Source organism: Salmo salar, chromosome ssa29, assembly GCF_905237065.1.
Source record: "Salmo salar chromosome ssa29, Ssal_v3.1, whole genome shotgun sequence".
In the NCBI taxonomy this organism is placed as follows: Eukaryota; Metazoa; Chordata; class Actinopteri; order Salmoniformes; family Salmonidae; genus Salmo; species Salmo salar.
In genome coordinates, this window is record NC_059470.1 from 33,625,896 (window position 1) to 33,641,920 (window position 16,025).

Here is a 16,025-nt window from a genome sequence, read left to right on the forward strand (position 1 = left end):
ACAGTCTGTGAACCACCATGCCATTACTTGTTTGATGGTATAGAGGACATCAAAAGCATTTTCACTACACCATATCACCACTCGCATGCATAGGCTAATAATATCTGTGTTATGACGCTAGCTACATATTACACTCTCACATGACGTACATACCATACCATTCTGGTAGTTGTGTTCTTTAGAGTGACCGGTCCTGCCCTCTGACTATTGCTCACTCCCACCGACACGCCCCCTTGGCCTCTGTCATCCAATCACGGGCTCAGCAACACCTGACCCCAGCTCAGACATCCAATCCAAACCTCCCATTAGTCTCAGTGACCTTTGACATTGGCCTTGGTGAGCAGAACAAGTTGAACTGTCTGCGGCAGCGAGGGACCTGAAAGCATCATGGGATGGATTGGGAAAGTATACAGAATTTTACCCACCATGCATTGGTAGGATCAGCTCCAATACTATCTCGTCAATGTGATTTGTGTTGTCTACAAATAAATGAAAGACATCCTGTGTTGTTTTTTGTTGGCCACTAATTTGTCCAACATGCAGCAATATTAGATCACTCTGAGGCCTAATTCTCACCCATTTACACGTTGGTATTTATTCATACATCATTAACTAGTGATTCATATGACCAATAGAGGGTCTTTTTGTTACGTAGCCTATTTAGGCCAACAATCCTGTACTGCTTTGGTTCTTCCAGTCAGCCAGCCAGCCAGCCAGTCAGTTAGGAGTTCAGGGTGGATTTGACAGGCACTGTATTGGCTGATACGTCACTCAATAAAGAGTCACTCAAACCTCTCTATCACACTTGTATTATTATCCAGCTTCACTGTCCTCCCTTCCTTCTAGTCTTTACTGTGGGGAGATGGTAGTTAGCATTGCCTGTTATGTTGATTCATAAAGACCCATGCATGCTTATGTTTTAGACCCTTAATGGTTCTTAAAATTGATTTTAAGGTATTTTTATAATATCAGAAATGCTAAGGTCAAACATTTAGGAAGATGTTTCTTACACATTAGATTAGTTAATGTAGTCAAACAATACAATGTAAGAAATAGTTCAAGTTTAATTGTCTAGTACAGCGTTTCCCAAACTCAGTCCTGCCGACCCCCAAGGTTTGCACGTTTTGGTTTTTGTCCTAGCACTACACAGCTGATTCAAGTAATGAACTCAAGCTTTAATTATTTGAATCAGCTGGAGCAAAAACCAAAACCCCCTTGGGGTCTCCAGGACCGAGTTTGGGAAACCCTGATCTAGTACATCTGGATGTGTTGTGATAGTGTGTAGCCCAGAGGCTGTTCTAGGTCTCACTAGCAGACAGACAGACTGGGCTTCAGGAGAAGAAGGGTCGACTGCTCTGAATCCGTTTGTTTTAACTGTGTTTTTCTTCTAGGAATTTGCTCTCTCTCATCCACCGAATGATCGAGTTTGTGGTGCGTGAGGGCCCCATGTTCGAAGCCATGATCATGAATCGAGAGCTTAGCAATCCCATGTACCGGTATGTTTGTGTGTCTCCTATGATGGCCGTTTTGGTTATGTCATGTACCATAGTGTATTTTGTTCATCAACAAGCTGACTGTTAGTCATTGTGTTGCCTCTGTTGGCCAGGTTTCTGTTTGAGAACCAGAGCCCAGCACATGTCTACTACCGCTGGAAACTCTACTCCATACTACAGGTCAGTATGGACCAGCCAATCATGTGGCATCTTCTTCTGCATCACATCCTCCCCTTTTTACCTTCTTCTTTAGCACCTCTGATGTCTGTCTGTCTTATGATTGGTTAGGTCAAACATGTCTGTCCTCTCATGAATGGTTAGGTCAAACATGTCTGTATTCTTATGATTGGTTAGGTCAAACATGTCTGTCTTCTTATGATTGGTTAGGTCAAACATGTCTGTTCTCTCATGACTGGTTCGGTGGAAAGCAGTATAGGTCAAACATGTCTGTTCTCTCATGACTGGTTCGGTGGAAAGCAGTATAGGTCAAACATGTCTGTTCTCTCATGACTGGTTCGGTGGAAAGCAGTATAGGTCAAACATGTCTGTCCTCTCATCACTGGTTCGGTGGAAAGCAGTATAGGTCAAACATGTCTGTTCTCTTAATATTGTCACATTGAAAAGGAGGAAGAAGAGGCATTGTTCAACTCGCTACTGTTTGATACCCTGAACAATGTCCTCGTTGTCTAATCTAATGTGAATGATGTCCTAACCCCCCACAGGGAGAAGCGCCAACAAAATGGCGGACGGACGAATTCCGCATGTTCAAGAACGGCTCGTTGTGGCGCCCTCCTCCCCTTAACCCCTACTTACACGGCAACTTTGAAGAGGGGGAGGAGCCAGAGGACGAAGAGGAGGAACCTGGGAAGAAAGGATGTTTAAAAGACGTGTACGTTGTTTGTAATGTCATGAACATATTGGTATTCTCTAATGTTTACTGTCACCCTGATCTCGTTCCCAGACACTTCACAAGAATCTGGTCAAGCAACGAGTCGACCTTGGCCTTCGTTAGCCAACAGAGAAAGACCTGGAGAAACTCCCGGCACATAGGCATTGGTTTAATCAGCTTATTCTACCAACCAATCATCTCCCACAACACCTTCCCCCTTCCCTTTAGGCAAGCACACCACAAGCGTAGAGCCATGCTTTGCAGTCATGTGATTCGCAAAAATTGAATTATGACAAATGCTTTACTCAGTAGGTCAGTCTCATAGAGTTCTATGGTCACTAAGGCCAACTTTGAATTTCTTGATGTACCAGGCTTATATGTGCACAATAACACGTGGACGAAGTTACTCTCACCTTAACACTAAAGACCCTGAGATAGACTAGTGTCCTGTCCAGGGGATGTACTGGTACATCACGCTGCCTCACACTACACAAACAGGAGATAGACTAGTGTCCTGTCCAGGGGGTGTACTGGTACATCACGCTGCGTCATGCTACAGAAACAGGAGATAGACTAGTGTCCTGTCCAGGGGATGTACTGGTACATCACGCTGCGTCATGCTACAGAAACAGGAGATAGTCTAGTGTCCTGTCCAGGGGGTGTACTGGTACATCACGCTGCCTCACACTACACAAACAGGAGATAGACTAGTGTCCTGTCCAGGGGGTGTACTGGTACATCACGCTGCCTCACACTACACAAACAGGAGATAGACTCCTCTATGTGCCATTCGGGGTCAGACAAGGCTACTAACTTTAAACATAAAAAATGATGTTAAATTACTTATCTCCCCCCCCTCCAGAGAACGTGATCAACTAGAAGAGCTGTTGAGAGGTCTGACTCCTAGGAAGGGTGACATAGCAGAGGCCATGTTGTTCTGTCTGAGTCATGCCGAGGCTGCAGAGGAGATCGTGGAGTGTGTCACAGAGTCTCTCTCCATCCTCAAGACACCACTTCCCAAGAAGGTAAACAGGATGAAAACCAAGTGTCTGTTAGGTGACATACTATGTTAGATAGGCATCTTTCTTCCTTTTTCTATTGCATGTATATACTATTGTTTTGCATGCTTACCTCAACAAAATGAATTTCCATGTAAATGGGCAAATAAAGATACTTTATCGAGTCGTAGGCACAACTTTGTTTCGCGTTCACCCATGTTTGTTGCTTTGTTTTTCTTCATTTTTGCCTTGTGTTTGTTTTTTTGAAAGAGCTTTGAGTGGCTTGTGTAAAATGAATACTTTTTATCGTAGTTATTCCATTCTATCAGGGAGGACTGGCCAGTTTGTCTGAATGTTTTTTTTAAAATAATTCCTTCCTTGTTTTTCAGATTGCACGGTTATATCTTGTGTCTGATGTGCTGTACAACTCATCTGCTAAAGTAGCCAACGCGTCCTACTACAGAAAATAGTAAGTCGAAGAGTTTGGGTTCAGTGGTTGTGATGTTTGGTTGTGACTGTGGGTGTCAAGGACCTTGCTTGCTTTTGGTTTGTATAATTTTGTAGTGTATATATTGGCATTGAAGATGTTTTCCTACACAAGTTAATATGTTGAACTTGTCCCTCACACAGCTTTGAGGCTAAGCTCTGCCAGGTCTTCTCAGACCTCAATGCAACATACAAGACCATACAGGGTCACCTTCAATCAGAGAACTTCAAGGTATATTCAATTGTATAAATTTTCCAATCAGTTTAATCCTCACCTATCTTTCAGAACTACACAGGGCCTAGGCTAGGGTGTAGGACCTGGGTTTTAGGGGCTAGGGTTTGCTTCTGGACAGGGTTTTACCGTTTCAACTTTCTAAAGTAGTATTTTCTCTTGGCCAACAGCAACGAGTGATGTCATGTTTCCGTGCGTGGGAGGACTGGGCCGTGTACCCAGATCCCTTCCTCATCAAGCTACAGAACGTCTTCCTGGGTCTAGTCAACCTGTCAACTGAGGAGGCGTCTTCCACTCCCATCACAGTAGAGGTCAGCTAGCCTCTTGTCCTCTTTCTCATGGTTATGCTAATGAATGCTTGCTAACCATATTATTAGCTACGATTTGAAAATGTTGTCATGGTTTGACAATATTGTGTGACTTTTGGAAATCTTACGATTTGATGATGTGTGATCTCGTCCACCCAGCCCTAATAACTTCTGGAAGCTTCTTTTTGTTTTGAATGTATTCCTAAACCACTCCACTTCTCCTCACTACAGAAACCACCGTTTGAACACCTAGCCCCTAGTCTGTTGGCCCAGCCTGAGCCAGTGGAGGACATCGACGGGGCCCCCATTGGGGAGGACATGGATGGGGCCCCACTGGAGGACGTGGATGGGGTTCCTATAGGACTGGACGGGGGTGCCGTGGTGGCCGGCGCCCCTCTAGACGGAGCTTCCCTGGGGCTGGATGATCTGGATGGAGTGCCCATCAAAGCCCCGGAGGAGGACATAGACGGACTGCCCTGTGAGTGACCATTTGACCTTTACACATCCACATACGGACACGTTGATTATTAAAGGGATACTTCATATTTACGAACGTCAACAGGACAGTTTTCTAATCAACCTCCTTCTTGTCTTTTAGTGGATCGTGCTGCGGCCAAAGCTGCATCCTTTAAAGTAGCACCTTCAAAATGGGAAGCAGTGGACGAGTCTGAGCTGGAGGCACAGGGTGAGACCACGACTACAGGCTACTTTCTACCAAGCTAGGATTCCACTTGAGTAGGCTACTTTCTACCAAGCTAGGATTCCATTTGAGTAGGCTACTTTCTACCAAGCTAGGATTCCACTTGATTAGGCTACTTTCTACCAAGCTAGGATTCCACTTGAGTAGGCTACTTTCTACCAAGCTAGGATTCCACTTGAGTAGGCTACTTTCTACCAAGCTAGGATTCCATTTGAGTAGGCTACTTTCTACCAAGCTAGGATTCCACTTGATTAGGCTACTTTGTACCAAGCTAGGATTCCACTTGAGTAGGCTACTTTCTACCAAGCTAGGATTCCACTTGAGTAGGCTACTTTCTACCAAGCTAGGATTCCATTTGATTAGGCTACTTTCTACCAAGCTAGGATTCCACTTGAGTAGGCTACTTTCTACCAAGCTAGGATTCCACTTGAGTAGGCTACTTTCTACCAAGCTAGGATTCCACTTGAGTAGGCTACTTTCTACCAAGCTAGGATTCCATTTGAGTAGGCTACTTTCTACCAAGCTAGGATTCCACTTGAGTAGGCTACTTTCTACCAAGCTAGGATTCCACTTGAGTAGGCTACTTTCTACCAAGCTAGGATTCCACTTGAGTAGGCTACTTTCTACCAAGCTAGGATTCCATTTGATTAGGCTACTTTCTACCAAGCTAGGATTCCACTTGAGTAGGCTACTTTCTACCAAGCTAGGATTCCATTTGAGTAGGCTACTTTCTACCAAGCTAGGATTCCATTTGAGTAGGCTACTTTCTACCAAGCTAGGATTCCACTTGAGTAGGCTACTTTCTACCAAGCTAGGATTCCACTTGAGTAGGCTACTTTCTACCAAGCTAGGATTCCATTTGAGTAGGCTACTTTCTACCAAGCTAGGATTCCATTTGATTAGGCTACTTTCTACCAAGCTAGGATTCCACTTGAGTAGGCTACTTTCTACCAAGCTAGGATTCCACTTGAGTAGGCTACTTTCTACCAAGCTAGGATTCCATTTGATTAGGCTACTTTCTACCAAGCTAGGATTCCACTTGAGTAGGCTACTTTCTACCAAGCTAGGATTCCACTTGAGTAGGCTACTTTCTACCAAGCTAGGATTCCACTTGAGTAGGCTACTTTCTACCAAGCTAGGATTCCACTTGAGTAGGCTACTTTCTACCAAGCTAGGATTCCACTTGAGTAGGCTACTTTCTACCAAGCTAGGATTCCACTTGAGTAGGCTACTTTCTACCAAGCTAGGATTCCACTTGAGTAGGCTACTTTCTACCAAGCTAGGATTCCACTTGAGTAGGCTACTTTCTACCAAGCTAGGATTCCACTTGAGTAGGCTACTTTCTACCAAGCTAGGATTCCATTTGAGTAGGCTACTTTCTACCAAGCTAGGATTCCACTTGAGTAGGCTACTTTCTACCAAGCTAGGATTCCATTTGAGTAGGCTACTTTCTACCAAGCTAGGATTCCACTTGAGTAGGCTACTTTCTACCAAGCTAGGATTCCACTTGAGTAGGCTACTTTCTACCAAGCTAGGATTCCACTTGAGTAGGCTACTTTCTACCAAGCTAGGATTCCATTTGAGTAGGCTACTTTCTACCAAGCTAGGATTCCATTTGAGTAGGCTACTTTCTACCAAGCTAGGATTCCATTTGAGTAGGCTACTTTCTACCAAGCTAGGATTCCACTTGAGTAGGCTACTTTCTACCAAGCTAGGATTCCATTTGAGTAGGCTACTTTCTACCAAGCTAGGATTCCATTTGAGTAGGCTACTTTCTACCAAGCTAGGATTCCACTTGAAATGATCCTGAACCTGTTTTTTTGTGGCAATTTCTATCAAGCTATGATTTTGTCTTAATTGTGTATCTGTCTCCTCCTCAGCCGTGACCACCTCAAAGTGGGAGATCTTTGAGCAGCCAGAGGAGGAGAAGAAGGACGAGGACGACAGTGATGATGACACCAAGAGTTCTCGTTCAGAGGAGCCTCCCAGTTACTCCAACCCCATCAGAGACGACTTGGACTCCAAGACCAAGCACTCTGAGATGAATGAGGACAGACGCACCAAGCTACGGGAGATAGAGGTAAACATGGCAGCATTTGACTGGAGCTCAGTTGTTAGAGCACTAGGATAGTGTGTTCGATTCCTGGGACCACCCATATATACAAAAAACAAATAAAATTGACGCTTGACTGTCTGCTAAATGGCATATAATATTATTATCAGATAGCAGGAAATTAACAGACAAACAAGTACAACTCACATGAGGCTCGGAGTTGTTAATTTAATAGTAAAATAATAAGGATACCAAGACGTTTGGTTTCCTCCACTTGTTCAACGGCCACACCATGTAAGTTAACGCTGTCGTATTTTTCTAAATGTTAAAATAATGTTTTCTTCAGGTCAAAGTGATGAAGTTCCAGGACGAGCTGGAGTCTGGGAAAAGGCCCAAGAAGTCTGGCCAGAGTCTCCAAGAACAGGTGGAACACTACAGAGACAAACTGTTACACAAGGTATTACTAATTAACCAAATCCTCTTGGTTCCTGAAGGAACATGCAGTACATTCTGGAAAGTATTCAGACCCCTTGACTTTTTCCACATTTTGCTACGTTACAGCCTTATTCTAAAATTGATTACGTTGGTTTTTTCCTCATAAATCTTCACACAATACCCCATAACAACTAAGCAAAAACAGGTTTGTATTTTTTTTCCTACATTTTATTAAAAAAATTAAAAAACACACATTTACATAAGTATTCAGACCCTTTACTCAGTACTTTGTTGAAGCACCTTTGGCAGCGATTACAGCCTCGATTCTTCTTGGGTATGATGCTACAAGCTTGGCACACCTGTATTTGGGGAGTTTCTCCCATTCTTCTCTGCAGATCCACTCAAGCTCTGTCAGGTTGGATGGGGAGCGTTGCTGCACAGCTATTTCCAGGTCTCTCCAGAGATGTTCGATTGGGTTCAAGTCTTGGCTCTGGCTGGGTCCACTCAGTGAAATTCAGAGACTTGTCCTGAAGCCACTCCTGCGTTCTCTTGGCTGTGTGCTTAGGGTCGTTTCCTGTTGGAAAGTGAACCTTTGCCCCAGTCTGAGGTCCTAAGCACTCTGGAGCAGGTTTTCATCAAGGATCTCTCTGTCCGCTCATCTTTCCCTCCATCCTGACTAGCCTCCTAGTCCCTGCCGCTGAAAAACATCCCCACAGCATAATGCTGCCACCACCATGCTTCACCGTAGGGATGGTGCCTGGTTTCCTCCAGACGTGATGCTTGGCATTCAGGCCAAGAGTTCAATCTTGGTTTCATCAGACCAGAGAAGCTTGTTTCTCATGGTCTGAGAGTCTTAAGGTGCCTTTTGGCAAACTCCAAGTGGGCTGTCATGTGCCTTTTACTGAGGAATGGCTTCCGTCTGGCCACTCTAGCATAAAGGCCTGATTGGTGGAGTGCTGCAGAGATGGTTGTCCTTCTGGAAGGTTCTCACATCTCCACAGAAGAACTCTGGAGCTCTGTCAGAGTGACCATCGGGTTCTCGGTCACCTCCCTGACAAAGGCCCTTCTCCCCCGATTGCTCAGTTTGGCTGGGCAGCCAGCTCTAGGAAGAGTCTTGGTGGTTCCAAACTTCTTCCATTTAAGAATGATGGAGGCCCTGTTTTCTTGGTGACCTTCAATGCTGCAGAAATGTTTTGGTGCCTTTCCCCAGATCTGTGCCTAGACACAATCCTGTCTCGGAGCGCGACGGACAATTCCATCAACCTCATGGCTAGTTTTTTTTTCTCTGACATGCACTGTCAACTGTGGGACCTTATATAGACAGGTGTGTGCCTTTCCAAATCATGTCCAATCAATTGAATTTACCACAGGTGGACTCCAATCAAGTTGTAGAAACAGCTCAAGGATGATCAATGGAAACAGAATGCACCTGAGCTCAATTTCTAATCCCATACAAAGGGTCTGAATACTTATGTAAATAAGGTATTTCTGGTTTTTATTTTTCATATTTGCACAAATTTCTAAAAACCTGTTTGCACTTTGTCATAATGGGATATTGTGTGTAGATTGTTGAGGATTTTTTATTTATTTAATCCATTTTAGAATGACTGTAACGTAACAAAAATTGGAAAAAGAGAAATGGTCTGAATACTTCACGAATGCACTGTAGGAGCTGAACTATTGTTTGCCAATGTTATGGGACCCTTTATTACATGAATTACAGTCATTGCTATTTACCTCAATATTACCTGAAGTTTAAATCTGAAGGACATATCCAAGAGGATACTTCAGATATTGACGTATTTAACAGCCCAGGACTCCCTGGAGAACAGTTCCAATTGTTACTGGGTGTACTATCATAGCTGAATAAAGGAAATGATGGATAATGTTGCTTTCCATTCAGTAATATAACTTAACGCCTATTTTTCAGGAAAAAGAAAAGGAGAAACTGGAACGAGAGAAAGAGAGGGAGAAAGAGAGGGAGAAAGAGAGGGAGAAAGAGAGGGAGAAAAGCGAAGCTCGTTTAAAAGACGCCAAGAAGGAGAAGGAGGAGTCTACTCCGACCAGGAGAGACAGGTTAGTCCCTCATAGTTTTCCTGATGCATTCATTAGACTTAATGACATTAGTGGCTCTATCAATCAATCAAGATTTATTTATAGACCACATTTCTTCCAACAAATGCCTTTCAAAGTGCTTAAGAAATAAAATAATACAAGGTGAGAAAGATGAAACAAAACTTTTCTATGCAAATCTAAAATGAAGATTGACATAAATAATGGTTGGACAGCAAGAGAAAACTTAGTGATAGAGCTATGTGATGGGTTCCTATCAGATCCTAGGAAAGCACTTCCTATTAGGGTTAAATACCATTCATATGCACCCTTGAAAAGAGGGGCAGTTCAGGGCTTCCTTGACAGAGATTCATATCTCACTAGGATTCAAATTAAAAACCGATAGCCAGTCGTTGTATGACAAAAAAAAACTATTATTCTGCTAATTTCATCATCTCTGCCAGGCGTGGTCTGTCTCCTGTGGTTGCTAAGAAACGGCGTCACAGCGGCTCGCCCGGCAGCCCCCCGAGGAGCAGCAGCAGACGGGCTCGCTCCCCTTCTCCCCGCTCGGAGAGGTCAGAACGTTCCGAACGCTCGGACCGCTCCTACTCCAAGGACGTAGTGTCGTCACGATCCCGCTCCTCCCACAAAGACTCCCCTCGCGTCACCAGCAGCAAGAAGTTGTCCAAAAGGTCAGGAAACGTTTAGATGTCTTGAAAACATTCTTCTACAACTATGTTGTTATACTTTTCCTTTTACCTTTTGAGAGGAAGAACAGCTGTTTGTCCATAAAATATCTGATCCTTCTATCTTTGTGGTGGGATAACTTTCAGAAACGTCCTTAAAGGCCATTACAGCTTGGGTCTCCAGTTCTCCTTAACTCTCCTGTGTGTGCGCTTTCTCCCCAGGTCTCCCTCTTTACCCCGCACGCCCAAACGTTCCAGGAGATCACGCTCCAGAACACCCAAGAAATCCGCTAAGAAGTCACGGTCAAAATCACGGTCTCCGCATCGGTCCCACAAGAAATCAAAGAAGAGCAAACACTGACAAATCATATCCCTGTTCACTCTCCTCTATACACCCCCCCCCAACCTCCACCATACACACCCCCTCTCCAGTGATGGATAAATAATATAATAAACTGGAGTGGCTGCTCCATTCCCTGCCTGAATGTTCCTGTGAAGAAGAGGATGATGAAGAGGAAGGAGTAATGGGTATGCCATGTTGGGTCTCGATGTATCCAGCCTGGTTGCCAGGTGTGGTGTCTCTTGATCTAGCCGTGTTGCCATGTTGGGACTAAATGGATCCAGCAGGGTTGCCATGTTGGGACTAAACACATTTTGCCAGAATGGATCTAACCCGAATAATAAGAAATTATGATCTGGATATGTGTCCTGCCCACTCTTCCACCGCCCAATAGGGCTAATCCTTGTAGTAGACCACACCCCCAGTGTGTGATGTAGTCTTTTTTTTCCCATGATATCCTTTTCTTTTTTTCATAAATTAATAAAAAGGATTCATAATAAAAAATAAATTTGTCCTTTAACTTTTTGGAACGCAAATCGTTTCAGACAAGTCCTAGAAGTCTTCTCCCCCCTGCTGGTTCAGTCCGTTTCCTCTATTTTGACACAAACCAAATAAGCAGTATTTCTCTACAGACGACACCAGAATGAATTTGAGGTCAGTTAGAAGATAGAACTGTTAGAAGTTCAACAGGTAATAGATCAGTCAGTCTTTTCTGACAGACAGGAATCCTAATGTACCTGTTCAGCGCTGGTATTAAACATATGGCTGTTCTGTGCCTGAGGACACCCCAAACAGACAAAGATTCTTGCTCAGTCTGTAATGGCAGAGGTGGAAACGGGAGGAAGTTTGGAACTGTACTTGACAACACTGAAAATATACAAGCCCAACTGCTTCCTTTTGTAGAAATAAACATATCAGATGATGTGTAACTTAGACTACGCATATCTTTAAAAGCAAAAACAACGATTTAAATGTTTTTCGAGGTCGAGGGCCATGCGTCCTCCGAAACACAACCCAACCCAACCACAACCCAACTGCTTGTTGACACAATGCCCATCCAACCCAGAAGCCAGCCGCACCAATGTGTCAGAGGAAACACCGTACACCTGGCGACCTGGTCAGCGTGCACTGCGCCCGCCACAGGAGTCGCTAGTGCGCACTGAGACAAATCTCTGCTGGCCAAACCCTCCCCTAACCCGGACGACACTGGGCCAATTGTGCGCCGCCACATGGGCCTCCGGGTCGCGACAGAGCCTGGACTCGAACCCAGAATCTCTGGTGGCACAGCTAGCACTGCGCCTTAGACCACTGCGCCACCCGGGAGGCCCTAATGTTTTTCAAGGTTAAACAAAGTTGGTTGAGTTCATTCCTTGCTGGGTGTATAGGTCTAAGGCACTGTATCGCAGTGCTAGCTGTGCCACCAGAGATTCTGGGTTTGAGTCCAGGCTCTGTCTCAGTGGTCTAAGGCTGTGCCACCAGAGATTCTGGGTTCGACTCCAGGCTCTGTCTCAGTGGTCTAAGGCTGTGCCACCAGAGATTCTGGGTTCGAGTCCAGGCTCTGTCTCAGCCGGCCGCGACCGGGTGGACACTACATCAGATGGTGAACTCTGCTACTCCGTTGTCATGGTCTACATAAGTACATTTTAATAAACATCTACTCTGGTTACACTTGAGCGAACAGGGATATATCCACGAGGGATGGTATAGAAGTTGATATCCAGAAAGCTCTGCCACACAGATTGTTTTTATTAAACTACATATCCACTAGGTGACAGTATGATGCTGCTTTAAAGGTTCACAATTCTAGAGACTTCTAACAATCCTGTATTGTGTTATTCATTTGTTTTTAATGTTGTTGACCTTTTTAAAAGTTGCCTACACATCAACATCTCAAGCACAGAAGTTTTGCCATCAGTTCTCAGTCCCACTCGGTCGTGTTTCTGGGAAAGAACAGATGGATGTACTGAAAAATGTGTGCTTACACACATACACACTCTCTTTCTTACTTTCTCTCTCTCTCTCTGGGGCTACCTAACACTGTAATGTGTCTTACATATCGCTCACTATGTGCTACGAGCCTCGGTGAGAAAGAACCGTTGTCTTTGCCAGGATAGGATTTGGGGTGTTTGCTGTGTAACTGTTCCATGGGAAAGCCCTGTGCTGAAGGAATGATGTGCTGTCAGATTAGAGAAACTATCTGTTTATCTGTCTATCTGGAATAGAGTCCTTGCTTGTTTAGAGCCCTGCATCTGTCCTCACAGATCCCCAGTGGAGTTTAGCCAAAGATACAATGGTAAACTGTCTCCATGATGCCGGATGTGTTGAGTCCCATCCATGTGTACAATACTGGGAGAAAGTCTGTCTTGCTGAGACACTGCATGGCCATTAAGGCTGGCTTGGACCACTCCTCTGGAAGTAAAAACCTAAAGCACAGATGTGATCTATAGAGGATGGCCTCACAGTTAAAGACATGGGAACACTGCGCGTGTGTGGCCCCTTGGATAAAGACATGGGGACAGAGACTGATTCAGTTTGGAAGTGTCGGTAGTAAGGGATAAACGATACCTTTTCAAGCCTCTGATGTCTTGACGTTTATGGAAGTACTGTCTAGAAAGACCCCTTGTGACACATTGTATTGATGTGTTAATCCTCACGATATAACATGGCTGAAATTGTATGATCTATAATAATAATTCATTTAATTTGTAAAGTGCTTTTCTCACACCAAAGGTGCTTAAAAATTATTAAAAACAATCCAAAATAACAACATAGAACACACACAGAATTATCAGAATTCCTTTTCTGACCAGCAAGGTCTTGATAATGTATATAGACTGTAAACTAGACCATAAAGCATCTGCTATAAAACACATTGATGGATTTATCTATTGTTATAGAAGTCATAGGCTACTTTGGAAAAGTCACCTAAATAATTACCCTGGCATCCATCTACCCCCTCTAGGCGCTCAATGTAGATTCCGGGAAACAATTGAATGCAGAAACCAAACAGAGCCAAAAACTAATTTACGCAACAGTGTCTTTATTTGCGCACATTAAGCATGGGTGATAATGTGTTTTTCTACCGGAATATTTCGGTTCATAAAGTAAACTCGAGTTTGGAGTACTACAAGAGCGCCTCTCTGTCTCGCGATTAAAGTGCAGTCGGCTCTGCTTCCAGTTAGTAAAGGCGTCTACAGGGGTACTTGGGGGTAATTCATCCCCCCTTAAGAACAATGTCTAATTCCTGACACAAAAAAGCAATGTTTGGAGAAACATTTTTTTATGTAGATGGTCATGCTTAGGTGAATAAACTATTAAGGGTAATAGATGGCTACAGTTTATTTTAAAAAAAAATGGTATTTCATGAAATGTATTTTTTTTTGGTATTTCATTTAATGTATATAATTTTTTTTTTAAGTACCAGAGGTAACTGTGGCTGTAACTCACCAGCATTACGACCAGGAATACGACTTTCCCGAATTTGATCCTTTGTTTTTACCCCCCAGGGCAATTTTACTTATCCCAGAGGCTGCTCCAAGTCACTGCTGGCAGAGAACAGGTAGTTGGGGTGGACTTCTAGTCCGACTCAGGATGCGGGCACACCATCCACCGCTTCTGAGTATATTACACTCTAATGTTCAGTCTCTGGACAATAAAGTAGACAAGCTCAGGGTGAGGATCTCCTTCCAGAGAGACATCAGGGAATCATGGCTCTCTCTGGATATACTATCCCCGTCCATACAGCCAGCTGGGTTCTCAGTTCATCGCACAGACAGAAATGAAGAACTATCCGGAAGAAGAAAGGCGGGGGTGTATGTTTCATGATTAATTACTCATGGTGTGTTTGTGAAAACATACAGAAACTCAAGTCCTTTTGTTAACCTGACCCTAGAATACCTCAATCAAATGCTGACCGTATTACCTCCCAAGAGAATTCTTTTCGGTTATATTCACAGCCGTGTATATTCCCCCTTAAGCCGATACCACAATGGCCCTCAAGGAACTACACTGGACTTTATGCAAACTGGAAACCATATATCCTGAGGCCGCATTTATTGTAGCTGGGGATTTTAACAAAGCAACTTTGAGGAAAATGCTAACGAAGTTCAATTAAAACATTGACTGTAGTACTCGATTAGGAAAAACACTAGATCACTGCTACACGCCTTTTCGAGACGTCTACAAGGCCCTCCTAATGTCGGGAAATCAGATCACGACTCCATTTTGCTCTTCCCGTCCTATAGGCAGAAACTCAAACAGGAAGTACCAGTGCTAAGGTTTATTCCACGCTGGTCTGACCAATCGCAATCCATGCTTCAAATTGTTTTGATCACGCGGACTGGGATATGTTCCGGGTAGCCTCTGAGAATAACATTGACACTTACCCGGACACGTGACTGAGTTCATTGGGAAGTGTATAGGGGATGTTGTTCCCAAGGTGACTATTAAAACCTACCCAAACCAGAAAGCGTGGAAAGATGACAGTATTCTCACAAAACTGAAAGTGCGAAACACTGCATTTAACCATGACAAGGTGACTGGGAATATGAGTACAAACAGTCCAGTTATGCCCTCCGTAAGGCAATCAAACAGGCAAAACGTCAGTACAGAGACAAAGTGGAGTCGTAATTAAACAGCTCAGACACGAGACGTATGTTGCAGGGTCTACAGACCATCCCAGATTACAAAGGGAAAACCAGCCACATCGCTGACACTGACATCTGGCTCCCAGACAAGCTGAACACCTTCACCCGCTTTGAGGATAACACAGTGCCACCGACGCCCAAAGACTGTGGGCTCTCCACAGACGATGCAATCGCCATCGCACTGCACACTGCCCTATCCCATCTGGACAAGATTAATACCTATGTCAGAACACCATAGTACCTTCCTAGCTCATCGTTAAGCTTGGGTTTAAACCCAGCTCTGTGTAACTGGGTCCTGGACTTCCTGATGGGCCACCCCCCCCCCGGTGGTGAAGGTAGGAAACAACACCTCCACTTCGCTGATCCTCAACACAGGAGCCCCCCTACAGGGAGGAGGTGAAAGCCCTGGTGGAGTGGTGCCAGGAAAATAACCTCTCCCTCAACTTCAACAAAATGAAGGAGATGATCGTGGACTTGGAGGAGGTGGAAAGCTTCAAGTTCCTCTGCATACACATCACTGACAATCTGAAATGGTCCACCCACACAGGCCGTGTGGTGAAGAAGGCGCAACAGCTCCTCTTCAACCTCAGGAGGCTGAAGAAATTCAACTTGGCCCCTAAAACCCTCAAACTTTTACAGATGCACAATTGAGAGCAGCCTGTCGGGCTGTATCACTGCCTGGTCCGGTAACTGCACCGCCCGCAACT

General features: G+C 44.3%; 1 protein-coding gene across 1 annotated transcript in view; it reads left to right on the plus strand.

Moving 5' to 3' along the window:
* The window catches only part of LOC106590627 (U2 snRNP-associated SURP motif-containing protein), a 33,179-nt gene extending 19,183 nt beyond the window's left edge, over window positions 1–13,996 (plus strand). The window contains 14 exon segments of the mRNA XM_014181756.2: window positions 1,392–1,496; window positions 1,607–1,673; window positions 2,216–2,382; window positions 3,245–3,407; window positions 3,770–3,849; window positions 4,011–4,098; window positions 4,269–4,409; window positions 4,638–4,884; window positions 5,005–5,091; window positions 6,987–7,186; window positions 7,506–7,616; window positions 9,525–9,670; window positions 10,111–10,338; window positions 10,555–13,996. Coding sequence (XP_014037231.2) covers window positions 1,392–1,496; window positions 1,607–1,673; window positions 2,216–2,382; window positions 3,245–3,407; window positions 3,770–3,849; window positions 4,011–4,098; window positions 4,269–4,409; window positions 4,638–4,884; window positions 5,005–5,091; window positions 6,987–7,186; window positions 7,506–7,616; window positions 9,525–9,670; window positions 10,111–10,338; window positions 10,555–10,693 — 1,969 coding nt within the window. The 3' untranslated portion in view covers window positions 10,694–13,996.
* Window positions 13,997–16,025: the final 2,029 nt, after the last annotated feature.